Consider the following 26,057-nt stretch of genomic DNA (forward strand, 5'->3'; position numbering starts at 1 on the left):
GGTGCAGGCCCACGTGCCTGTCCTCAGGATAAGGGGCCAGTCCACACGGTGCTGGCCCCCTGGGGCTCTCCGTGACCAGCAGCACTGGAAAACAGGGGCAACTGCTCCATCCACTGACCCCACAGTGGAGACTGGGGACCTGGGGGCCAGGACGAGATTCCAGGGTGAGGCACAGGTGACATCTTCGGATCCCTGCAGGTCAAACTGGAGGCCTGTGCAAGATCACTGCCCACTCCCACGACAACCTTAACTCTAGCACGTTTTACATTCATGCAATTGTTACAAAGATACCCCCACCACCCAGCCCAGTTTTCCCTTTGGTGACATCTTGCATCAGTCCATGCGTTGATGACGATCAGTGACTCGATGCTGCTACATTAACTAAAATCCATACTTTACTCATATTTCCTCAGTTTTCCTCCAACGTTTTCTTTTTCTCCCAGGACCCCATCGAGGATCCCACATGACATTTAGCGATCAGCTGTCTTCAGGTTCCTCTAGGCTGTGACAGTTTCTCAGACTTTGCTTGGTTGTATTTTTTTTGTTTTGTTTTGAGATGGAGTCTCACTTTGTCACCCAGGCTGGAGTGCTGTGGCGCCATCTCGGCTCACTGCAACCCCTGCCTCCTGGGTTCAAGCGATTCTCCTGCCTCAGCCTCCCGAGTAGCTGGGACTACAGGCGCCCGCCACCACGCCCAGCTCATTTTTGTATTTTCAGAGGTGGTATTTCACCATGTTGGCTAGGCTGATCTCAAACTCCTGACCTCGTGATCTGCCCGCTTGGACTCCCAAAGTGCTGGGATTACAGGCGTGAGCCACTGCGCCCAGCCCACTTTCCTCAGTTTTAATGACTTGGGCAGTTTTAAGGAGAGCTGGTTTTTTGTAGTGTCCCCCTGCTGGAATTTGCCTGATGTTTTCCTTTTTCTTTTTTTGAGACAGGGTCTTGCTTTGTCACCAAGGCTGGAGTGCAGTGGTGTGATTATGGCTTACTGCAGCCTTGACCTCCTGGGCTCAAGTGATCCTCCCACCTCAGCCTCCAGAGTAGCTAGGACTACAGGTATGTGCCATCACACCCAGCTAATTAAAAAAAAAATTTTTTTGTAGAGATGGGGTCTCACTATGTTGCCCAGACTGCTCTTGAACAATCCTCCCGCCTCGACCTCCCGAAGTGCTGTGATCACAGGTGTGAGCCACCGTGCCCGGTCTACCGGTGTTTTTCTGATGCTAAGACAAGGGTTATGGGTCTGGGAGGAAGAGCCCAGTGGGGAGGCACCCCCGTTGCATCTGCCCGCGTGACCTCTTGGTGGTGGTGCCAGCCTTGACCTCTGGGCTGAGACAGTGGGTGGGGCTCTGCACCGTGGAGATGCCTTGCCTACTTCCCACACTGTGCTCTCTGGAAGGAAGTCACCATGTGCAGCCCACACAGAAGGGGCACGAGCTGGGGCCCCTTCCTGCACCCCTTACTTTATTTAGAGATGAAATTTTGCTCGTCGCCCAGGCTGGAGTGCAGTGGCACAATCTCGGTCTACTGCAACCTCCACTTCCCGGGTTCAAGTGATCTTCCTACCTCAGCCTCCCAAGTAGCTGGGATTACAGGTGCCCACCACCACGCCTGGCTAATTTTTTGTATTTTTAGCAGAGATATGGGTTCACCATGTTGGCCAGGCTGGTTTCGAACTCCTGACCTCAGGTGATCCACCTGCCTCAGCCTCCCAAAGTGCTGGGATTACAGGCGTGAGCCACTGCTCCTGGCCGGGCCCCTTCCTTTTAAATGTCAGCCTCTGGAGTGACCATCTGTGTCACATTGGGAGCTCTTCAGAATGTCACATCCATTTGTTGATGATAACGATAACCTCTTGGGTACGCTGGTCCCATTCTCTGCACTGTTTATGTTGCTTTATGCCTGGACTCCTCCCAACCACATTCTGCCCTCCAGTTAGGGGGGCTCAGAGAGGCTGTGACACCTGCCCCCAGCAACCAGTCATCTAGCACAGTGGCCACCGGGCCCGCCTATGCCAGATGATGCCCCCTTGGCACTGCCCACCTCCTACTGCCATTGGTGAAGAACATGGGAGCCCGTCCAGCCCATCCAGGAAGCAGAGAAATGGTGCTCCGGACACCATGCGGACAGTTTCACCCGCTGACCCCAGCCAGGCCCAGCCACTCCCACAGCACCTGGCATGGAGTAGGAAGCAAGCAAGGGCAGGCGGGGAGAGAACAGCCTCCTGGCTCTGCCCCAGACGCCTGTCCAACAGCACTCCAGTGCCTTCCGGTCTCTCCCGCTCTGGAACTTTCTGGTTACTGATTACAAGTGCTTTAATCCAGGAATGAAATGAAGGAAGAGGAGTTCTGATTGGGTGGACCCTTCTCTTGGAGAGAAGGCAAAGCTGCCAGGCAGAGGGTGGGAGGGGGAGGAAGAGGAGAGAGGAAGCTCCCTTGACAGGCATAAAATGTCCCCATGATTGCGGACAAGTGGCTACGCTCAGGCCACATTCAGCTGAGATCGGGTGAGGCTGGTCAGGAAGAGGGAGACGGAGGTGAAAGCGGGTTCAAGTTTTGCTAGGTGGTCACCTCGGAAAGCGCTCCTTCTGCTTAGCAGAACTCCTCAATCCTTCGCCTGGCTTGCCAGGAGAACAGCTTGCTTGAAAAGCAAAGGCTGTCATCCTGTAATTAAATCTGAGACCCCCCCCATGTGACGTTGAGATGAAGCCACTTACATAACTCAACTAAAAATAAGCTGATGAAGGCTGCACACTTACACTCTCTGCCTCCAGCCCTCCTCTCCCCAGCGGCCCATCGTGCTGGCTGACCCAGGGTCCGCGTCGCCCGCTGCGGCATCAGGTTCTTGTCTGAAGTCATTCTTGCCTCCCGCCCCGCTCGGCACCCTGTGTGCATGAGGGCCCATCGCTGGTGCCCTGGGTGCAGACCCCTGGCTCAGAGCTGGGGTGCCGAGGATCCCCCGGCCCGCCCCAGCGAGGGCTAACGCTCACGAGAGGAGACCTGCTGGGTACTGGCTCCATCTGCCTCCTTCTCAGTGACTCTGGATGAGCTGCTCATTTACAGAAACCCACTCCCACCCCCACCCCACAGTCTGGATTTGCGAAACCTACCCCACCCCACCCCCAGTGCAGGAAGAAGGTGACCCTGGTCTGGGGTGGGGACAGAGCATCTGGGAGGGGGTGGTGGCTGGCAGTCTTGGTGGCTGGCAACACCTCTTCTGCTCTTCCTTCCTGGGAGGAGGCGGGCAGGGCGAAGCCTCTCCGCTCAGTCCATGGTTTCCTTCGGGACGTCTCGTAGAGGCGTGGGTGAGATCCCAGGTCTGGGCCACAATTTCTAGCCACGCTGCCCAACCTTCAGGCAAGCCGTCAGGTTCCACAGCTACCCGACCACACTCTCAGAGTCGAGGGGAACAGGAAGAGGGGGTGGTCTGTGAACACCTCCAAAATAAAATGCGTCGGGACAAGAGTGCCCTCCTAACTCCACCTGGAGCTGGCGTCAGGGCGATCTCTGGATGCCCAGCCCATAAGCCTGGCCTGTCTCTTCCCGGAACCCTTGGTACTCAACCCCCAGCCCCCTATACCCTTTAGAAACACTTCCGCATCAGTGCAAAAGGCCTCACAGGATGCTGGTGAAGGCAAGCACGGAGTGCCTGGGGAACACCCTCGGTGGAGACCTTCCTGGAGACCACTGGTACAGGGCAGATGCCAGGCAGGCACCGAGTTCCTTGCCCTTATTCTCCATTCCTACCTACGAGGACCTCACCACGTCCTGCTCCGCGCCTGTCATCAGCTGCGGTGCATCTTCTCAGGTGCTGAGCTGGTCACGTCCATGTATGGCAAGTGTTCTGATAACCCTCTTCTCACGGAAGGCCTCTGGCCCGCATTCAGCCACTTGCCCACCTGCCAGGTGGAGGGAGCAGGCCCAGGCACTGAGACTGCTGAGCCACTGGCAACCTGGGAAGCAGGCTAGGCTCTGAGTCGGTCACTGAATGTGAATGTGACTATCCCCTTGGACGGGAGTAGCGCGACGATGTGCAGGCCTGCCCAGGAAGTAACGTTAGGAGCTTCTAGAAGTTGGAGCGGGACCCAGGACCGTGGGAGCTTTTCCGGAAGGGCCTACCTCTGCTGTGTTGCAGCTGATAGGAGCAGCAGGGCCTGGAGAAGAACTGTCCCCAGGCTGACTCCCCTCTTGGAGTGAGGAGACCTCCCTTGTTTGCCTGCCAGCCTCCATCTGTCATCTTGGTTCCCATCATTCAACTTTCCTCCAGGCGAGCAGGGCTGCTCTACCCCCACCTGCTCCGTGTTGGCCCCAGACCCAGTTCAGGCCAGTGGACGTCAGTCCTAAGGCTGCGTGTTAGGTCGGTGGGTGCAGAGAGCACAGCAGGAAGCTGGCCTAGACAGAAGGGGGTCAGGGTCAGTGGAGATGCTCCTACCTTCAGGTGAATTTGTTAGGGCCAGTTTGAGGGCACTTTCTGTCATTTGCCACCAAAAGAATCCTAGAAAATAAATACACAGGGATCTTCCCCCAAACACTGGAGACAATAAAGAAAAAGGAAGCAGCCAGGGCCAGTAGCTGGAAGGAAATTCAGCTGGAGGAGAGGAGGCGCGGGGCTGTGGTGGGAGGGAGGCAATGCTTCCTGAATCTTACTTCCCTGGTCTTTCCATCCACATGAGCCGGTGCACTAGCCCCGGCCGATGCCTGCGGGTCTGCCGGCCAGCCAGCACAGCCGGGTCTCACCCAGGGGCCTGACTCCTTGAAGGAATGAATGACTGATTTTCCAGGGATGGGAGGCTGGGAGAGTATGAGGTTTCATTAAAGGGAAGCGCTCAGATCTGGTGTTTTACATGTAAAGCAAATAATTCCTCTACGTTAGCCTAATTTATATAAATATTTCTCCAAGAGAATTGTACTGGGAGACCTGCGTGCCAACTCGGCCAGCTTCCCCGGCAGAATCTCCCCTTGGGACGAACCTTAAGCAGGACCCTTCCTAAAAACTGGAGGCAGCTCCGACTCCCCTACTCCTCCTACGAGGTTCCCCCACCCCCCAGGGTTTTCCACTTCCAGAGAGTCCTCCGGCCCCTCGTTTCCTACTGCCCTGGACCCTGCCTTCCCCAGAGACCCCTCCCCCCAAGTAAACTGCCTCCAACGAGAATCTTCTGCCCGCACGAGGGTCCTCCCCTTCCCTAAGGGTCGCCCTGTCCCGAGGACTTCCAACAGGAAACTCCCTTATCCCCTCTCCAGATCCTCCTTCCCACGGCCCTCCCCCAAGATCCTCTTCCCCAATCCTCCTCCCCTAGGGTCCTCCCCTCTCCAGAATCCCAGGCCCAAGTCCCCAAGCGCTGTCTGCCTGTCTAGAGTCCTCCCCAGAGTTCACCTTCTGCAGGATCCTTCCTCCAAGTCCTCTCCTCATGATGCTCCCCCGAAATCCTGCTTCTCCAACTCGTCCCCCACTCCAGGGCCCAGCTCTCTCCAGGGTCCTCCTGCAGCACCCCCTCCCCCAAGGTTCTCCTCTCTGCCCCGAAGGACCGTCCGGGGGGTCGCCGCCCGCCCGGCGGGCTTACCGGCGAAGCGGTGGGGTCGGGACCTCTCCCACCTGTAAACCCGGCCCGCGGCGTCCTGCATCCGAGCCGCTCGGGTGCCCTCCCCGCAGCGCCAGGCCGTGACCCGGCGGGCCAGCCGCCCGCCCCGAAGTGCCACTTCGCGAAGTGCCGCCTCCACGCGCGCTCGCCGCCGGCGCCCCCCGCTCTCCTCCCCGCACCTTCTGCTCCTTCTTCCTGCGCCACCCCGCCCCCGCTTCCCCGCCCCCAGCCCGGCTGTTGCCGGGCCCCCCTCAGGCTGCTCCCAGGGCCCCAGCGCGCGCCGCACCTCCCCCTTCTCCCCCAGGATCGACGCCGCCACCGACCAATCGCTGCCTGGAGTCGGCCACCAGGCCCCGCCTGCGATCCCGCCCCCTCCCCCGTCTCCGGAACCCACCAATGGAAAGGGCGATGCGGGGGCGGGGCCTGGCGGTTGCCTAGCAGCGGCAGCGCTGGGCGGGGGCGGGTAGTCGGGGGCGGTGATGCGGAGCGACGGGGGCGGGACGCAGGGGCGGGGACTGCCGCAGGGCGGGGCCTCAGGCGGCTATAAAAGTGGCCGCCGCCGGACAACGGGCTCTGTGGTTCGGGTCAGCTTTCGTCTTCGTGTTGCTGGTTCTGCTGCTGCCGCCGCCGCCGCTCGCGCCCCCGCTCCGGTCTGTGGTGCCGCCGGGACCCAGGACCATGTCGCTGACTCGCTCAGAGGAGATGCACCGGCTCACGGAAAATGTCTACAAGGTGAGCCCCCGCCGGCGCCAAGCTGAGCCTACTCCGGGTGCGCCCGGGTCCCGCGCCGCCCGCGCGCCCAAGCCCGACCGACCAGGGCGGCCCTGGGGCCGCGCGCGGGGCCAGGAGGCTAAGACTTCGGGGTTTTTTGCGGCGCAGCCACTCGGGCCCCGCGCTGCGGGGGTGGTAAGCCCGGCGCGGGCCGCTCACAGGTGGTCGCCCCCTCCCGGCCGCCCCCACCCGATGCCCGTCGCGGCCCGCCGGGTCCCCAGCCCCAGGCCCAGGGAGCACTCCCCGCCCCGACGGCCCTTCTCGGCCCCGCGCTCCTCTCTGCGCGCCTGACTTGGCGTCGGCAGGAACGGAGCCGCGCTCCGGGCCCCGGGAGCCCTCGGACCTGGTCGGGTCGTAGCACACCCGGGCGGGGCCGGGGCGGCGGGGGCGGCGGGCCCAGGGGCTGCGGCGGCCGGGACGGCATGGGGGCTGCCTGAAGGCCGCGGCCGGCGCGGTGTCACCGTGGGGCTTTTCCAGGCGCGGTTGCGCGAGCCTCGGGCACTTCCTTTTCAACAGGCTTTCCCTTTCCACAACTCCTGCCCGGCGCCGATGCTGGGGCCTAAGGTGGGAGGTCGAAGCGCGGGCAGGCTGGATGGGTGGACGGATAATCCATCATCTTATGTAACCGCGGAGAGAGAAGACTAATTGTGTAGGAGGCTGACGTGCCTACCTTTGCTTCAGATGTGTTAAGAGTGGCGTCCACGTTCTCGTCTGTGAAATGACAGATTCCCATCCGAGGGCCGCAGAGCATCGCTGGAAGCCTCCCCTGCCGTCCCCTCCTCGGTCTTTTTTGTGGCTGGGATAGACAAACAGGCCCTTGGTTTCCTCTTTCTAAAGCATCCATTCTCGGTCCGGACCCCCTGCCTGAGCTGAGCCCAGCAGCTCCCGAGGGGCAGTTTTTCAGAGGAGAAACCCCTGCCCTGGGTGGCCCTGGGTCCTAGGCGATCTCTTAGAACAAAGATGTGCTTTGTTTCAAAACTGTCTGAAGGTTCAGTGACAGGCTGGGCTTTGAGTGGAGTGGATATTTACCCGGCAGTTGCTGGTTCATGCCTCCTAACCGGATTGCGCCCTGCCCGGCAGAGTCACAGTTTCTGATTGTGTTAGGCGGCCAAGGCCTGCCTGGCCAGGGGCCTGCAAAGCGCTCTTAGCCCTCAGGCTTCGGACAGCCAGATGGAGGCTTCTGGGGGTGGTCCCTGTGGTTCCAGCTGGAGTGCAGGGGACAGATTGCGTTTGAGTACAGCTTTCAATAAAGCTTGTGAAGTTGGGGCCGCGTCCGTCTGGAAGGATTCTGAAGGCGGGTGCGGTCGACTAGATGAGTCCTAAAGCCATGTCCGAGCCCCTGGTAGACAGGATTCAGGGTGACCTGAGGAGTCTGCTTGGGAAAGGCACAGGCCCTGGGGTTAGGTTTGGGTTCACAGAGTGTGGCATACGGTTCTGGTCTTGTTCCTCTGTGAAAGCACACGCCGTCAAGGGAGGGAGGTTTATTAAATTATTAGTCATTAGTTCCATTACGATTTGTTCGTGATTGCAGAGGGTGGAAGAGAAGTACCGGGGGAACCTTTTTCCTATTTTCTCTGCTTCTGCACTGAAACCAGAAAGCAGGAACTTACGTGGTGAGAGTTGTGGCGGGGTGGGGGGGTACATGGAGTGGTTTTGATCTGGGGAACCGACCCCGTGATCGTCCTTAATAAAACTCTCCCAACTGGCAGTCGGCCTTCACCTAGGTGGAGCTGTAATTTATCTGCGGGTCTGAGTGAAATCTGTTGGCAGGAGGGTGGCAGGAAAACTCTTTAAGACTGAGTGTTTGGGGACTTTGAGCCCCTATGGACACAGACTAGTAGATCTGGAGCACGTGAAACACACAGGTTCTGCCTTTCGTCTTCCACGGGTGGGTTAATTGGTGATTTTCTCAAGTGAAGATGTGGCGGTTGATGATTTGATTTAGCAGAGCTGGACGCGGTAGGCCGGAGGTGTCTGAAGGGCCGATCCACTTTGGAAAGGCTCTGCCCTGGCGACAGGCTTGCACGGCTGCTGCACACAGGCGGGGTTGGTTTTGTAGGTAGGTGGCTCCTGCTGCCACTCCGGGGGCCTGACTGCTGAGTCTTTGAGTCCTGGTGCTGTTACCTTTTTGTGCTTTGTCACTGGGAGCTCAAGGTGCCTTGGTAGTGCCGGTACTGGTTGGGCAGCTTTGGCAATGTCGGCCAGGCAGAAACTCAGCCCACATGGAGACACAGTCAGGAGACCGCTGAAGCCACCGGTCCAGCCGGTCCAGGCAGTGCTAAGCTCCGTCGTCTCCTGGGACGGTGCTGCCTCTGGCATCCCTTCCTGGGACCGCTCCTGTGCCTGGGTTGGCGGCTTGCAGAGCCCTGGCAGTGCCTCTTGGAATGGCTGGGCTGTGGCCTGCTCAGTGTCACCCGTGATGCGGCTCAGCTGTTTGGTTTGGCCCTTGCATGGCCTCAACTGCAGTTCTGAGTGGTGTTTGCCTTGGCAAAGGAGGACGCTTGTCCTTGGCCTTGCTGATTAAAAATGCGAGAATAAAAAGTGCAGTTTTGATTTTCTTCCCTGTAAGAATCTGTAACGCAGACTTTGACCTCTTTTCTGGTGGCTCCATTCCCTTGGGAACTGTGTCCTCGGGGAATTTCATGGAAAATGACGGGGAGGGGAGCAGAACACTTCCCAGCGTTTGCAGAGAACCCAATCTCAGACCTTCTGGGGGCAGCACCTGGGCTGGGCCCTTGCAGGGGTTGGGAGGGCGAGGCGAGGAAGACCCCTTCCTCAGGAGCCCAGGCCGGGCCCTCGCTCAGGTAGCCCTGGGTAATGGCCCAGATGGAGGGATGGAGTGCTGGAATCTGCCTCCCCCAGATGACTGAGGGGCCTTTGGAATTAAGGCTAGTGAAACTGCAGCCCTCTTGGGGGAGCCCCGAGCATCCCTGCGTGCTGAGAGGCTGGCTTTCTGGCTGGCTGTGGCTCCTGGAGTGCCAGGTGACTGCTAGGTGGGTGTTTTCCTCACGGTCTTGTGTCCGCAGAGAAGCCCTGGCTCCCAGGTGACCCATGACCTGGAGTGTGGCGGTTCCAGCACCTTCTCTGGGAATAGTGCCATTGATCCACAGCCTGTCCTAGAACATGTGAGGTGGGAGAGCATCCGGGGAGGAGGAGGAGTCCCTGTTACAGCTGTGGCCCCGGCCTTCGTGGTGCCGAGGCTCCTGGCCCTGGCTGGTTACTCTCGCAGCTGGTGGGGAAGCCAGCCTGGCAGGGCCGCGGTCATGCATCGAGGAGACGGGTGCCACCGGGTTGCTGGAGCCAGGAACCAGCTGGGTTTGCCGCCTCTGGTGTGATTGGTAAGTGCTTGTGCCAGGTGGTAGGTGTCATGTGCTGGGTGGCGGGGAGCCCACTGCCGGCTTTTCTGCTCCAGGCCCGGCTGCTCCTCTCTGCTACATCCAGCTTCTTTGTGGGATGTGCAGAGCTCACCGTCCCCTCCATTTGGAGACTGTGGTGCGGGGAGGTCTCTGACAGGCACCTCCAGGCATTGGAGCTGCCTGCCTGGGGGGCAGCAGACCCGGCCCCTGAGGAGGAGGGAAGTCACAGTGCTGGGCCCAGCTCCGTGCGCGCGAGTGTGTGTCCGTGTGTGTACATGTGCATGCAGTGCTTTGTTTTCAGGGATACTTCCTGGGGTGGCCCCCGTGGGCACCGTCTTGCCGCAGGGTGGCGGGGTCTGCTGCCACTGAGTGGACCTGGCCTGTGTTTTCTCCCTGTGTGCATGTCATGTTGTCTGTTACCCGCCCTCGCCACTGCCAGCCTTTAGCAGGGTGCACGTTTCCCAGGAGTCGTGCTGATGTGGTCCCCTCGGCAGGGTGGCCAGGGCACAGAGACCAGTTGCTGCGTCACGCTGCCCTCTGGGCTGCCCAACCTCTGTGGGCTTTGGTCCCGGGCACTGTCCTGCCAGTGTTGGCTCCAGGGTGCGCGGCCCTTCTGCTGGCACTTGCTCAGCGTCCCATGCCTGCTGTGCCGTTGGTGGTTGCGTGAGGTCCGTGTCTACCAATGGATGTGACCAGGCGGTTCTGGGACGTGGTGCTTGTGGAGTTGGGGGCTGAGTGGGAGAGTGTCTTCCCATGCCTGCTGTCCCCACAGGCCTTGCCTTGAGCAGGCGTCCTTTGTTGGGGAGATCGGTTGACTCATGGGACTGACCGAGTGGACTTGAGGTTCAGGGTTAAAATGAAGGCTGGTGCTGCTCTGTGCTTTCAGGGGCCACCATTAGAGGGGAGGGCAGTGGGTGGGAGCTGCTGGGAGTTTCTGTTGCTGTCTTTTTTTTTTTTTTTTTTTTTGAGACGGAGTCTTGCTCTGTCGCCCAGGCTGGAGTGCAGTGGCCGGACCTCAGCTCACTGCAAGCTCCGCCTCCTGGGTTTACACCATTCTCCTGCCTCAGCCTCCCGAGTGGCCGGGACTACAGGCGCCTGCCACCTCGCCCGGCTAGTTTTTTTTTTTTTGTATTTTTTTTAGTAGAGACGGGGTTTCACCATGTTAGCCAGGATGGTCTTGATCTCCTGACCTCGTGATCCACCCGTCTCGGCCTCCCAAAGTGCTGGGATTACAGGCTTGAGCCACCGCGCCCGGCCTATGTTGCTGTCTTGTTTGCAACTGAAGGTTCCAAATGTCGAGGCCTGAGGGCTGTGCCCTGTCTACTGGCCACAGGCACCATGGCCTGAGTTGTCCAGGATAGGTGGTCTTGCAGGGGAGGGCTGCTGTGTGACCTGGCCACTGAACAGGAGGGGCCTATCTCTCTTCCGAGCTCCAGGAGGCAGGCTGGCCAGGAGGCTGAGGCCGGGCACATCCTTCTCCCCAGTTCACAGGTCTGGGTCCTGGTCGGGGGAGCAACCCCAGCATCACTGCAGGAGTGGCAGGTGGTGAGCAGAGCTGGACATCACCGCTTGTCCCCATCCAGCCTTGCATGGCCCTCTCTGCCAGCTGCCCTGGGCTGGCGTTGCCTGTGGCTGCCACCATAGGTGGGGTCACTTGCACTGTCTGTGGAGCTGGGGTGCCACTGACTGCTAGCTGAGGCTGGCTCCTGTCCTTCCTTGCACTGAGCCAGAGTCTGCCCTGTGTTGCCTTCCCTACCTCCTTGTCTGGGTGTCTTTCTTTGAGGCCCCAGGATAGGGATACATCTTCGTGGCTGCACAGAGCCCGTGGTCCCCTGGAAGCTCTGTATTTGGGCGGCCAGCGCTGTCAGCCGCCCCCCCACAGCCTGCGCTAAGATCCCTAGTAATTACAGGCAGGCGGGGATGGAGCTGGCACCCGCCTCCAACGCACTTCCACCTCCCCCGAGCGCTGATTCATTCCTGGCCCCTGGTTGTTCCTGTACAGCTGCACGATGACTCGAGGGGCCTCAACCCAGAGGCAGAAGGGGAGGCCGAGAAGGGACCCGTTTGGCTCTGTGACTGTAGGGGCTTGATCTGTCCTGCCCACGGATGCCTCCGTTGGGCCTGTAATGGTGGCCGGTCTGTGAGGGGGACCCATTGGTATTTGGGAATGAACATATCTCGTTTCTGGATTCTGGAGTGCTCATGCTTGAATCACTGTCCCGCTTTTGTTGAGGTCTGCTCGCTCCAGCTGTGTGCTCCTCAGGCAGTGGCCTGGGCCCTCTGAGGGCTCCCTGGAGGTGGTGGCGGCTGGTACCGCACGTGGTTGGAATCTCTGTTTCCCAGGGCTGTGGGCAGTACAGGCTGAGGAGGTGGCCCTGGTTGGGGGCTGGCCTAGGCAGGCTGAGGGCTGTTTCTCCTGCTGTGGCCCAGGGGCTCTTGGTGTTGGTCCTGCACCAAGGGGACCAGAAAGCCCAGGGAACAAGAGTGGAGCAGGCGGTGGAGATGGTGGGGAGGTTGGCCTGAGCCCATGCTGTGCTGAGGAGTCCCTTCCAGGGGGCAGGAGGCTGGGGGTCTGCCCCTGGCGGGGGCGCATTTCTGCCTGCCAGGCACAATGACACCCCCAGCATCTCCCTCAAGTTATCCCCGATTTGTCCTTGGTCTTTTTAACTAACGCTACAGAGCCTTGTCTGCTGGCTCTTGGTTTGGTGACTCCTGAGCCTTGGAAAATCCTGCCTGGTCCTTGGGTTTCCTGCCAGGCCTGCCAGGAGGAGTTTTGCGTGGCCTGTTCCCTGGCCATATGACCTTGGCCAAATCTTGCTCCCTGGGCAGTGGGTACAGTGGGCAGGATGCTCCCACGGTCCCTGGAGGCTCCGGGACCTGTCCCAGGTCAGGTGGCACCAGCTTGGTATCCTCAGTGCTCTTGTCCTCACTCTGATGGGCGGGGGTGGGATGCATGCAGCACCATCAGATCTGATGTCCTGGACCGTGAGGTGCTGGGGACCCCTTGGAGGGGAAAAGACTGTCATTTTTTTTTTTTTTTTTTTTTTTTTTTTGAGGCAGAGTCTCGCTCTGTCGCCCAGACTGGAGTGCAGTGGCGCAATCTCGGCTCACTGCAAGCTCCGCCTCCCGGGTTCACGCCATTCTCCTGCCTCAGCCTCCCGAGTAGCTGGGACTACAGGTGCCCGCCACCTTGCCCGGCTAGATTTTTGTATTTTTTAGTAGAGACGGGGTTTCACTGTGTTAGCCAGGATGGTCTTCATCTTCTGACCTCGTGATCCGGCCGTCTCGGCCTCCCAAAGTGCTGGGATTACAGGCTTGAGCCACTATGCCCGGCCCAATTATAACAGGGTGCTTTTTTTTTTTTTTGTCACTTACAGTTTTTATTTTATATTTACTCGAACAGTTGTCTTAAAATCGGGTAGTGTTTTGTTTTTTTTTTTTGAGACGGAGTTTCGTTCTTGTTGCCCAGACTGGAGTGCAGTGGCACCATCTTGGCTCATTGCAACCTCCACCTCCCGGGGTCAGGTGATTCTCCTGCCTCGGCCTCCCGAGTAGCTGGGATTACAAGCATGCGCCACCATGCCTGGCTAATTTTCTGTTTTTAATAGAGACGGGATTTTTCCATGTTGGTCAGGCTGGTCTCGAACTCCCGACCTCAGGTGAGCCACCTGCCTCAGGCTCCCAAAGTGCTGGGATTACAGGTGTGAGCCGCCGCACCTGGCCCTGTTTGGGTAGATTTTTAAGTAATCATATATTGAATTCATGTGAAGTAAGTTGGTGGGGTTTTCCTAAAGCTTACTTTGCATGGAGAGCCTGACTTCTGAGCCACGTTTCAGCTCTGGGCTGTCAGTGTGCATGTCCACTGGGCACCTGCCCCTGAGCCGTCAGGGGTGCCAATGCCAGAACACCTCCTGAGTCTGTCTCTAAGATTTTCTTCCAAGCCCCTGCTTTGCCATTTTTGTTACTGGAACTTTTATTTTTCTTTTGTCTTTCTCTCTCTCTCTTTTTCTTTCCTTTTTTTTTTTTTTTAAGACAGAGTCTTGCTCTCTCACCCAGGCTGGAGTGCAGTGGCATGTTCTCAGCTCACTGTGAGTTCTGCCTCCCGGGTTTACGCCATTCTCCTGCCTCAGCCTCCCAAGTAGCTGGGACTACAGGTGCCCGCCACTTCGCCCGGATAGTTTTTTTGTATTTTTTTTTTTAGTGGAGACAGGGTTTCACCGTGTTAGCCAGGATGGTCTCGATCTCCTGACCTCGTGATCCACCCGTCTTGGCCTCCCAAAGTGCTGGGATTACAGGCTTGAGCCACCGCACCTGGCCCTTTCTTTCTTTTTTTGGAGACAGCGTCTCGCTTTGTTTCCCAGGCTGGAGTGCAGTGGTAGGTGTGATCACACCTCAACTATAGTCTCAACCTCCCGGGGTTACACAGTCCTCCTGCCTCAGCCACCTGAGTAGCTAGGACCACAGGTGTGTCCCACCCGTGTGCCCGGCTAATTTTTTTTTTTTTAATTTTTGGTAGAAATGGGGGTCTTGCTATGTTGCCTAGGCTGGTCTTGAACTCCGAGGCTCAAGCAGTCCTCCCACCTTGGCATCCCAGAGTGCTGGGATTACATGTGTGAGCAAACGCACCCTGTGCTTTCTTGGTCAGCAGGTTTTCAGACAACGGCCAGGCCTCCTGTTCCTTCTTTGGATGGTCCTTATGTGTTTTGCACACTGAGCTGTCCAGGCGTGCCACTGCCTGGTTGTGGCAGGGGCCAGTCAGCAGGTGGGCCATGCCAGGTGATCGCCCGCATGTCATAACTGCCCCCATGGGAGTCGCAGGACGCGAATGGTGGAATGCGCTGGGGTAGCCCAGGTGCCTGTGCTGGTAAAGAGCGACATCTTGACTTTAGAATGGGGGTGGGGATGGTGGTGGGGGAGACGGTATCCCCTGACCGCCGGAGCTGGAATCTGTCCAGTAGAGGGTTTGTCTCACCCAGAGCCAAGTGTGGTCTGGGTGGATGCTGCTAGTGCCAGGCAAAGTGGCCTTGCCACTTCCAGGCAGGGCTTTTATTTAATTAAATTAATTAATTAAAGACAGAGTCTTGTTCTGTCACCTGGGCTGGAGTGCAGTGGTGTGACCTTGGCTCACTGCAGCCTCTGCATCCTGGGCTCAAGCAATTCCAAGAAGCTGGGATTACAGGTGTGCACCACCACACCTGGCTATTTTTTGTATTTTTAGTAGAGATGGGGTTTCACCATGTTTCCCAAGCTGATCTTTAATATTTGGGGTCAAATGATCCTCCCACCTTGGCCTCCCAGAGATTACAGGCGTGAGCCATTGTGTCCAGTCTAGGTGGGGCTTTTAAACCAGTGGGTGCCCAGAGATTACAGGCGTGAGCCACTGCATCCAGTCTAGGTGGTGCTTTTAAACCAGTGGGTGTGGTGGAGGCGGAGATGCCACCTCCTGATGTGAAGTGGACCTGGGTCCTTGTACACTCCTTTTTCCTCTGGGTTTGTCTAGTCTCCTCTTCCCTGGCTGACTCTGTCTGGCAGAGGAGGCCTGTGTCCGTCTCCATTTGTTCCACCACGGAAAGCCCGTCCTCACACAGTCCAGGCATGGATGGAGCATAAGCCTCCACCTGTCCTGCCCCTGGGCTGAGACTCCAGGGCCTCGGTGACTCCAGGCCATGGAGCAGAGCTGTGGGCTGCGGTCCAGCTGGCGGCAGGAGTCCCATCTAGGGATGTGGCTGTGAAGCTGGGGTGCTGGGGCCTGGGTGGTGGTACCGCTGTCTCATGCTTTGGCTCTGGGGACGGCTGGGCCCGCAGTGTCCTGGCACCCGGGAGCCCTCGCCACTGCTCGCACCGGAGCGTCCTGGCACCCGGGAGCCCTCACCACTGTCCGCACCAGAGCGTCCTGGCACCCGGGAGCCCTCGCCACTGTCTGCACTGGAGCGTCCTGGCACCCGGGAGCCCTTGCCACTGTCCGCACCGGAGCGTCCTGGCACCTGGGAGCCCTCACCACTGTCTGCACTGGAGCGTCCTGGCACCCGGGAGCCCTCGCCACTGCTCGCACTGGACACTGTGCTGGGTGTCCTCTGTGCACAGCCTCTTTACTGTTGCTTCGTGTGCGGGTCCTGGGTGTCCCTGCCTGACAGGGGATCCTCGGTTCGGGGGAGAAGTGTGTCCCCGCCCATCAGCTGGAGTGGCTGAGTCCATTGAAACCGGCCAGCCAACTCCAGGGCCCTCTGGCTTTCCAGCTGTGTGTCTGTCCTTCCGTTCAGGAGTTCGAGGAGTTCAGGAAGGCATTCTCGCTGCTGGGCTTCTGTTTTCTCATTAATTCAGTGAGACAATAGTGTATTTCCTGGCACAGAGAGAGTACTGGGTAAGTGGTGGCCACGATCACTAGCTTGTGGGACGGAAAGTTCTTCAGAGATCAGAGGTCAGCGGTCCGGAGCAGGAAAGCCCCACCCCGAGGCTGCTTGTTGCTGTCCTGGGCGCCTGTGTTCCTGAGTGTGGCTGCAGCCCCCGGGCCGGGCCGGGCCGGGCCGGGCCGCACCTCCCACCTGCCTGACCTGAGGTTGGCGGGAGGAGGGGCGGTACAGGTGTTCCAAGGCTGCCTCCCTGCTTGCTCAGCCACAGTCACTCCTCCAGCAGTGAGCCCAGCCCGAAGACCGGGCCAGAGCCTTCACAGGGAGGGGATGGGGCAGTGGCCTCGGGGGTTCTTGCAGGCCAGGCGGTGACCAGACTTGGGTCTGCGATTGGTGGTAATGAGTGACCTAGTGACCGGCCCTCTCCGCATTGAAGGGGGACTGATGCAGTGCCACAGACTGATGAGCGCACAGGATGGCTGCGGCGCCCGGCTGGTCCCTATGGTGTCTGGGCCCTCTTCTGTCTTTATTGTAAGGCACTGGTCATATGGGATTAGGGCTCGCCCTAGTGACCCTAGTTACTTTTTTTCTCTTTTTTTTGAGACGGAGTCTTGCTCTGTCGCCCAGGCTGGAGTGCAGTGGCACAATCTCGCCTCACTGCAAGCTCCGCCTCCCAGGTTCACGCCATTCTCCTGCCTCAGCCTCCCAAGTCTCTGGGACTACAGGCGCCCGCCACCTTGCCCGGCTAATTTTTTTGTTTTGTATTTTTAGTAGAGACGGGGTTTCACTGTGTTAGCCAGGATGGTCTCGATCTCCTGACATTGTGATCTGCCCAACTCGGCCTCCCAAAGTGCTGGGATTACAGGCGTGATTACAGGCCTCCCAAAGGCTGGGATTACAGCGCTCAGCTGACCCCAGTTACTTTTATCATCTCCTTAAAGACCCTGTTTCCAAACACAGTTGCACTCCGTGATGCTGGGGGTTAGGACTTCAACACATGCATCTTGGGAGGGGACACAGTTCAGCCATGACACCCAATGGGCCCCACACCGTGACGGAGGTACCGTAGCTGCTGGAGGGGCCAAGTCTCCCATGCTGCCTGGAGGTGGCCACCTGTCTGTCTCCAGGCTGATTGCATTAGGAGCCTGTGATGGTTTTCTCCTCCAGCCTCAGTCAGAGTGCAGCCTGCAGTTTATGAGAACTGGAAGGTTTCCCCAGGGACAGCTGATTCCATTGAACGCGCAGTCAGCTGGTGAGGGGCCAGCTCAATGCTGGCCACAGGTAAAGGCAGCCGGAAGGTCCTGTCCTGTACGGGGTGGACACCCCGTGAGACTGAGCAGTTAAGTTCTGTGACCCAGGCCAGGGTGGCCAGACAGTGGAAGGTTTTTGTAAGGGGCTATGTCCCCATTGAAGCTGGGATAGGCAGGATGTGCCTCTCGGACAGGAAGGAAGTGGCCGGGCTGCTTGGTGCTGTGTTTGGACTTTGCTGGGCTGTGGCTCCTCCTGTGCGGGCCGGGTCATGGTGTCCTGCATGCGAGGCCCCACGTGTGGCCTTTGTCCTTGTGGACTTCTGCTCCTGGGGACCTCATTCAGGAGGGCTCAGACTTGGGGCCCCTGAGAGTTGTGGACCCCAGGAGAAAGCTCACAGAGGGCATGCAGGTGTCCAAGGCCCATGGAAAGGGAGATGCTGCCGCAACCCTGAAAGGGAAGCAGGGCCCCGGGCTGGGAGCCCAGGGGAATGGCCGTGTGGCCCTTCCCGCAGGCGGAGGGCAGAAGTGCCTGGCTCAGGAGCTGGCCTTAGCGTTGGCATTTGTCTCTGTTGTTTTTAATTGCAGCATTCATGTTCCCTGTCTTGGGGCCTCCCAGGAGCCTGGCGGGTAGGGCAGGCAGCATGAGGGAAGGAGTCCCTGCACCTCGGGCCCCTCCTGGTGGAGGACCACCTGCTCCTCTGGTCACATCTGGGCGCTGTGCCAAAGACACAAGGAATCACTTCATTAGGATGATGCCTTTTTTGGGGTGCTCCTAGAGGCTGAGAACTGGAGCTACCACCCTAGGGGACATCCCAGCCCCTCACGCTGACCCCACCATGACCTGTGGCCAGGCTGCCCGGGGCCCTGCAGGAGTCCCTGGTATGGGTGGGACCTGGGTGTCTGTCTTCCGGCTTTCAAGACAGGCTGGGATGTGCTCTCTGTCTGTCTGACCTGTGTGGCTCTGGGGAGCCTGGGTCAGCCAGGCTGTGCCGAAGCTGCCCTTGGAGAAGCCTAGTGGCCCCTCCTGACCCCCCTGTTCTGGAACAGGCTGGCCCCCTCCTGCCTCCAGAGAGGCACCTGCTTCCTGACACCCATAGCCCTCTGTGGGGTCTCATGGCCTGGGGGGGCTCATGGTGGGGGTGCCTGGCATGACAGAGGGGTTTGGCCACACAGTTTCCTCCTGCTCTTGACTGTGGGGACCCCATTAGTACAGGGAGGCAGAGCTGCCAGCTCCTGCACCCCCAGCCACAGAGGGTAAGGAGGAGGGTGCCGTCTCTGCCTGGTTTGTCACCGTTCCCGTTGGGATCCCGTTCTGCAGCCTCCAGCTCACCTTCAGGCTCCTGTCCTCACCCTACGGGCTGTTTCCTCCCAGAAGCTTCCATGCATCCCCTCGTTTCCTAAATCCGTGTACATGGGTTTGTAGTTTGTCTGACTCGAACCAAGTAAGATACAGTTCAAGATCTGCCTCCTCCAGGCAGCCCTCCCAGCTGGGCTTCTGGAGTTGGTTTTTTTCCTTCAGGAAGGATCCTCCAGGACAGATGTCCAAGTGTTGAGAGGGGACAGGACCATCCACGCCACTCCAGCCAGGCTTCCTTCACACCGCCACAGCCCCCGCTCCTTGCCCCTTGAGCCAGCTCCCAGGGTCTGGAGCTCATCCGTGCTCCTGTGTGTGGGGTCAGCAGTGGCCTGCTCTGGGGGACGCTGCTGCCTTCCTGATGCTCTCTGCCCACAGAAACCCCTAACCCCCTTGGCAGCCAAGGGAACTGAGCCTGTGGCCCCCGGACAGCAAGCCCTGAGGTGTCCTCCCAGGGAGGACACTGTTCACTGCTGCAGGGCCCCTCCTGCACCTCCCTCCTGTGTGCTGGACATGTGGCCTGGGCTTCCGGGCTTGGCTCTGTCCCGTGTTCCCTTCCCTGGAGCCTGGCTTCCTAGGCAGGGTCCCACCAAGCCTACATGGACCAGAGCCGTGGGTGCGGTGAGGTCCGTGTCTGTGTGTGGGGCCCTTATGTTGTGGCCGTGGTGGCACAGTGGGCTGGGGGAAGCCCCTCTGGCGCTGCTGGCCCTGCAGCTGGCACCGGCTTCTGCCTGTTGGAACAGAGGTGGAAGTGAGGGCAGTGGTCCAGTGGGCAACAGCAGCCTGGCCCCTCAGGAACTGTGCCAGTCCGTGGATGAGGGAGTGGGTGGGCAGGGCCCCTCCCCACAACAGTAAGCCGCCGTGGGCATTGGCCCTCCTGGGGAGGCCAGGCGGATTGAGTCACCGTTTTTCCTGATATTACTGGAATGTGGCCTCGGGGAGCATGTCGGGTACAATACCAGGAGCGATTGGGGGAGAGGGACCAGGCTGGGTGTGTGGTCAGCAGGGTTGAGGCCAGGACTCTGGGCTCCTCCAAGAGCTAGTGGGCTGGCCCCTGCCTTCCTGAGCCTCACTTTCATTTTGTCCATGTGTAAGATGGGACAGGGACTCTCATGGAGGGGCTGGGTGAGGATTAGGGTGATGAGGGTCTAAGGCAGCTAGGGAAGGTCCCAGCATTGACTTTTTCTCTGCTTGTTCTTCTGAGTAGATAGAAAACACAGCTCTGCTTGGCTACACACAGACACAGGCAGCACACACAGGGGTCTACATGCGTCCAGCACACGCGTGAGTGTACATGCACAGGTAAGCATGCAGCTCATGGCCACAGCGCACACATGGGTCCAGCTCATGCCTGCAGCACACACACGGGTCCACGTGCGTCCAGCACACACGTGAGTGTACATGCACAGGTAAACACGTGCAGTACGTGGCCTCAGCACACACACAGGTATATGTGCATGTGTATGGCTTCATATGCACACAGGCCCTAGGGGTGTGGCCATACATGCCCACCCTGGCATCTGCCTTGAGGGGCTGGAGGGAGGTGGGGGACACTCTCTGTCCACAGAGAGACTGCTTTTGTTTGTGGCCGCCCTGCCAGGAAAGCACTGGAGAGGTGGTGTCACAGGAGGGAGAGCCAAGGAGTAAAGAGAATTCCTGAGCAGGTGGAAGGTGGACCCCAGCACGGCCCAGAAGTGGGCAGGAGAGCAAAGTCCTTTGACAGAGCTCCTTTCTATGCATATATTGGCCGCTCTCCTTTGTCGCCCAAGTTGGGAGGAGGTGGAGATGACGGAGGTTTTATTCACAGCACTGAGTCACAATGGCCACAGTCTCCAGGCTGGCCAGCAGTGTCCGGCAGCTTGCCAGCAAAAGGGCTCCCTGGGTTCGTCGACGTTCTCTGGCGGCCACCTCTAACTGGTGGACACGGCCCTCCCATTTGTACCTTCTGAAATGCATAGCCGGGGTCCCTGGGGGCTGTAGTAGGGACAGCTGGGGTCCCTGCTGTGGTCAAGGCCTGGATTTCATGCGACTCCAGGGCCACTGGGACATCCATCTCTATGGGCCTCCCAACAGGAGGGCAGCCAAGCATGCGGACAGCCCTGGGCAGGGACTCCTCCTCACCTGGCGTTTCGCGGCATGGGTCCTATGAGGGGAAGCCCTCCATGGCGTGTGTGGGAGCCCCTTGTGGGCAGGCCCGCCCAGGATCCCTCCCCGGGGTGGGAAAGGTGTTCCCTGGTCAATAGTGAATAAACAAACAGGGTAACTGGAAGTCCCTGCCAGCCCAGAACACTCCCCGGGGAGCCAGCGCGTGGTCACCAGGGCACAGCAGAGCTCTGCATGCGCTGCGCTGCGTTTGCGCCGGCCGCACAGGTCCTAGAGTTTGAGGACAGTGTGATGGTTGCTCATGGTGTAGGATTTCTGTCCTGGCGGGGGACGGGGTCACAGAACCCCTGCACAGCTCTCTCTGTGCCCGTAGCCCCCAGGAGCCTCTTAGTTTTGTTGTGGTCTTGAGGATGGCATGACGTGTCTCTGAGCGCCCTCAGTGTGGACAGCTGGGCTTTAAACTCACTTCAGACCTGCCGTGTGGGGGTAGCCCCTCTGAGGGCTTGAGGTTATTTTCTTGTGCAGTTTCTCCCTCCCGGCCTAGGCTTTTCTGTGTTTGCAGCCCTTTGGTGTTGGTAAGAAACAAGCTCCCTTCCCCTTTTAAAGCCCACAGACCTCCCCGCCCCAACCAGCACTGTCAGGGCGTCAGGGTGTCTGAGCTCAGCTCCTTCCTGGTGGCATCCTGCAAAAAGATACACTCGCTCCGTGACTTGGAAAAGCCGCGTTGGTGTGGCTGAGTTCTTTCCACCTGGGGCCGCCGCTGTTGATGTTCGTTCCGGAGGAGCTGGAGCTGCCTGTCACTGGCTCCCCGGCCCCCACCCCGGGACCCCCGGACACTGCAGAACCCCTGTTGGTTATGGGCCCCCGGACCAGGACCTTGGCCTAGTTAGGGGAGTCAGAAGTGGAAGTGGAGGTGGGACTGGAGTGTATGCCCCACAGTGGGCTGTGCTCAGGCTAGGCACCTCCACACAGGCCCACTGGGTCAGGATGGCCCCTGCCTGAGCTCTAGGATGATGGATGGACTCGTTAGAGGGCTCAGAGAGGCGCCTGACCAGACGCCTGACCGGAGATGGTCTCCCAGCAGAGGGGCTGGGCTCTTCATGGGCCACTGGGCTCCTCCTGTGGTTCCCGGGAGAGGGAGGAACCCGGAGGAGGGTGGGTGATACCTGCTGTGTGTGCCTGAGGCAGGGCTCCACAGAAGCCTCTCTTCTGGCCCAGAGGCTGGATGCAGATGGAGGAGGAACTGGCCCTTCCGCCTGGGAAGGGGTGTCCCCCCTAACAATGTCGGCTCAGTGGAATTGATGCCTCTGCCATTGCCTTCGGGCCAGGACAGCAGCACCTGTGTGTCCTGGTCACCGCCCCTCTCTTGCAGATGGAGGCAGGGCCATGCCCAGGTGGTCTGGTGGATGTTCCCTGCCCATTCTCTCCTGCATTCCTTCCGTGTGAGCTCAGCTGCTGCACTAAGGAAGCGAAACCTTGGGGCTGCCCTGTGCGTCACGCAGTGGGCATGGCTGCCGTGCTGACCCACCGTGGTTGGCCCTGGGTGGCTCCTGGCCTGTTTCTCCTGTTGCTCAGGATGTTAGTGGAGCTCCCAGGGCTCAGGTTGAGCCGCCTCTTCTGCCCCGGGGGTCTGTGGGGGTCATGGTCCTGAAGCCAAGCACGTGAGGCTTTTGTGAGCGAGGGGTCTGCTCTGGCATGCCCACCTTCTGTGGTAGTGTTTTCACACCTGTGTCACATAGGGTGAGAAACATGCTTGATGCTGCATCTCAGCCCACACACACTCACAAATGTGTACATGCACACATGAACACACGTGCACACATGCATGTGTCTATGCACACACATGCACACAGATGTGCATGCAGACATGAGCACACACACACCAGAACACTAGAATCGGCCACATCCATCTCACTTGGCTGATGCTCCCTTCGGCTTGAGTTCATTACAATAAACACGCATCCAGCAGCATTTCCCGACCGTCAGTCCCGGTCTGCTTGGTCAGTTTGAACCAGGCTACCGAGAGCGCTCCAGGCCCCAGCATTCTTTCTGCTGGTAACTCTCAGGCGTCGTCTCTGGCTCACGTTCTCCTGGGCACCAGACCCATCTCACCCTACTCCCTGTGTGGCCTCCCTGCCCCGGCTCCCAGGCGCTCTTGGGAGTTAAAGTGTCCAGGTTCCTGGATCATTGCTAAGTATTTAGTTCAGTGCTGAGCCTGCCGTGCTGCAGCATCCCTGCCCCTAGAACAGAGGCCTGCGTGGTACATGCCTCTCTTCTCTGACATCCCAGAGCGTCCAGTGGGTCTCCCGGCATATGCTAGGGCCCTTGGCTAAAATCTAGTCTCCCCTGAGCAGCGAGAGGGATCTCTTCTGGTTTTTTTGTTTTTGTTTTTTTTTTTAATTTTTATTTATGTTTTTGAGATGGAGTCTCACTGTGTTGCCAGGCTGGAGTTCAGTGGCGCGATCTCTGTTCACTGCAACCTCCACCTCCCAGGTTCAAGCGATTCTCCTGCCTCAGCCTTCCAAGTAGCTGGGATTATAGGCATCTGCCACCACGCCCAGCTAATTTTTGTATTTTTAGTAGAAACGGGGTTTCACCATGTTGGCCAGGATGGTGTCGATCTCCTGACCTCGTGATCCACCTGTCTTGGCCTCCCAAAGTGCTGGGATTACGGTCGTGAGCCACCGCGCCCGGCCGGTTTTATTTTTTTTTTAGAGACAGGGTCTCCCTCTGTCATCCAGGCTGGAGTGCAATGGCACAGTTGCAGTTCACTGCAGCTTTGACTTTCCAGGCTTAAGCAGTCCTCACACCTCAGCCTCCTGAGTAGCTGGGACTACAGGCGTGCACCACCACACCCAGCTAATTTTTAAATTTTTTTGTAGAGATGGGGTCTCACCATGTCGCCCAGGCTGGTCTTGAATGCCTGGGCTCAAGTGATCTTCCTGCCTCTGCCTCCCAAAGTGCTGGGATTACAGGTGTGAGCCACCGCATCCGACTCAGCAACCCAGTGGGATCTTTTAAAGGTGGCTAGTCCATCGCTCTGCTCAGACCCTCCTTAGCTTCATGCAGCCTGGCCTCAGGGTGTATCCCACTGCACCCACCTCCTCCTCTTCCTGCCTCCCCTGGGCCCCCTCCACCCCCACGTCGGGTCCTACTTTCCCAGGAACTCACCACGGGCCCTGCCTCGGAGCCTTTGCCCTGCTCTGGTCTGCCCACTGCTCTCTGGCATGGCAAGTGCTTCCCTGCCTGCCTTCCACGTCTCGCCGAGCACGCCTGTCCCACTTCTGCGGAAGTGCTGGCCCTGCTAGTCCTGCCTTCCCTCGGTAGATGCTGGCTCTGTGAGAACAGGACTTTGCGGCTGGGTGGCTGCTGCATCCCCCACCCCTGTGCACGTGGGCTCTGGGCTAGCACGCTAAGGTGCCCTCACTCTTGCTGCATCCAGGAAGGAAGGGGCACCTGCCCTGGGACTTGGCCGGGTGGCTTTACCACTGGAGGTTCCAGCACAGGCAGGACTGAGGTGTACCCGGTCTGCTGCAAGCCCTGGTGTAGCGCAGAACTGGGGGCCTCGTTCCCCGAGAACGCACACCCTGGCCGTAGCTCAGGGCAGGCAGTGGAAGACACGTGAAATAGCGGGTTTTCTGGAGCCAGATCCCGTGGTAGGGAGTGGCTTCCTTGTCCCTAAATGCCCTGTTTATCTGCCCTGTTGGCTCCGGAGGCTGAGGCCAGGTGCTGGGAGAGGGGGTGGGGGATGGAGTTGCCCTTCCCTCCCCACCCTCTAGCCCACAGGTTGGGGCTGGGTGGGTGGGGCCCCACAGCCTTCTGCTTGTGTGTGACAGGGCTGGGTGGCTTCCCTTCCTGTGATCCTCAGGAAAGATCAGGATCACATCATAACAAGGGACCGGAAGACACGGGAGGCGGCTGCGCCAGGGTTTCTGTTGGAGCTGCTCCCCGGCCCTTGCTGGCGGCGGTTGGCTGTTGACAGTGTGTGTTATGTTGGTAGAATTCTCATTTGGCTGTTGTCTGTGTGTGCCTGTTTTTATGCCTTGTAATTAAAACATTTATTTGGCCTTCACAGTGAAAATCTAATTTCTTGAGTCTAAGAACTGCTGATCTTGGCACCGAGATGCCCGTCCGTCGGGCAAACAGACCCAGAGCCGTTGGATTATTCATAGCGTGGCATTTGCAGATCAGGCTGCAATGGCGCTAATCAGAGCTGATGTTTGGTAATTGATGTGCTGAGTAGGATTTTAGTGGGGGGGGGGGGCGCCACGTCGGTGAGTGACTGTGTGTGGCCGGTGGAGGCTCTTCTGGGCTGACTCAGCCGCGCTAATGGGAACGGCCCCTCGGCGGCAGCACGTCTGAGCGCCAGTTGTATTCTGCCTGCTGCACCGTGCAAATGCGCTGCTTCAGTCCGCAAACAGTCCTGCGGCAGGGTTTCTTCTCATCCCTTTCGTACAGATGTGAAAACGGAGGCTCAGGAAGGTCATTTTCCCAAGGACATTGATCAGGGGCATGGCTGGGATTTGAACTTGAGAAGCCTACCTTGAGCATTTGTGGTCTCAACCCCTGGGAGGGGTGCCTGGCACCTCTGTGTTTGGACCCTTCGGAGTCACCAGGGTGACCTCTGCCAGTAATGCTGTTTCTTCTCTGCTTTCTTCCAGACCATCATGGAGCAGTTCAACCCTAGCCTCCGGAACTTCATCGCCATGGGGAAGAATTACGAGAAGGCGCTGGCAGGTAGAACTGCGCCCTGGCCCTGTGGGGTGGCAGCTGCTTCCTGAGCTGGCAGATGGACTTGGGCACAGCCTGTGGGGCCTGGTCAGGAGCGAAAGGTGGTCTTTTGTTCCAGCAACAAAACCGGACAGCGGCTCTGAGTGAAGGTGTAGCCCATGCACTCTGGACTGTGTCTGCTGTCACCGTGGCAGCATGCCCCTGCCTGTGCGGGCTGCTCGTGTCCCGTGGCATCTAGAGATGGGAGGGGTGTGGTTATCAGTCCCTCAGAATCATGTAGAAACTGTGGGATCAGGGCTGGGAGGAAGCTGTTGGTAACTGCAGCAGCTTTGGGTTTGGGACCTGTGGCATCTCTCTGGTGAGTGAACACCCTGCAGCCCCTTCTCACAAAGAGCCAGGACAGAGGGTGTGGGGGGCTGGTGGCTGCAGGGCCATTCCATTCTTCCCACTGTCTCCCTGAGACGCTGACCACCACCCCCACCCCGCCCAGGCGCTCCGCCGCGGGGTCTTGGGTGCACCTGCCTGTTTCCGTCCTGGTGGAGAGTGGCTTCCTTGTCCCCAGATGCC

General features: G+C 58.9%; 1 protein-coding gene and 1 long non-coding RNA gene across 6 annotated transcripts in view; one reads left to right on the forward strand and one right to left on the reverse strand.

The window, feature by feature from the left end:
* Positions 1–2,441: 2,441 nt before the first annotated feature.
* On the reverse strand, positions 2,442–5,239 carry LOC117066810. The gene is made up of 3 exons (XR_004430512.1): positions 4,119–5,239; positions 2,759–3,898; positions 2,442–2,675 (listed from the first exon to the last, which is right to left on the reverse strand). It is a non-coding gene; the product is annotated as an uncharacterized LOC117066810 (long non-coding RNA).
* An 824-nt stretch (positions 5,240–6,063) lies between these two features.
* The window catches only part of BAIAP2 (BAR/IMD domain containing adaptor protein 2), a 79,110-nt gene continuing 59,116 nt past the window's right edge, over positions 6,064–26,057 (forward strand). For 4 of the 5 annotated variants that reach the window (XM_033182551.1, XM_033182552.1, XM_033182549.1 and 1 more), the window contains exons 1-2: positions 6,066–6,310; positions 25,421–25,496. In XM_033182551.1, coding sequence (XP_033038442.1) covers positions 6,257–6,310; positions 25,421–25,496 — 130 coding nt within the window. In that variant the 5' untranslated portion in view covers positions 6,066–6,256. Of the gene's footprint in view, positions 6,311–25,420; positions 25,497–26,057 lie in introns of all 5 variants that reach the window. The other variant, XM_033182553.1, reaches the window with a different exon arrangement.

This window comes from Trachypithecus francoisi, unplaced genomic scaffold (assembly GCF_009764315.1).
Source record: "Trachypithecus francoisi isolate TF-2019V2 unplaced genomic scaffold, Tfra_2.0 Lachesis_group20, whole genome shotgun sequence".
Classification (NCBI taxonomy): Eukaryota; Metazoa; Chordata; class Mammalia; order Primates; family Cercopithecidae; genus Trachypithecus; species Trachypithecus francoisi.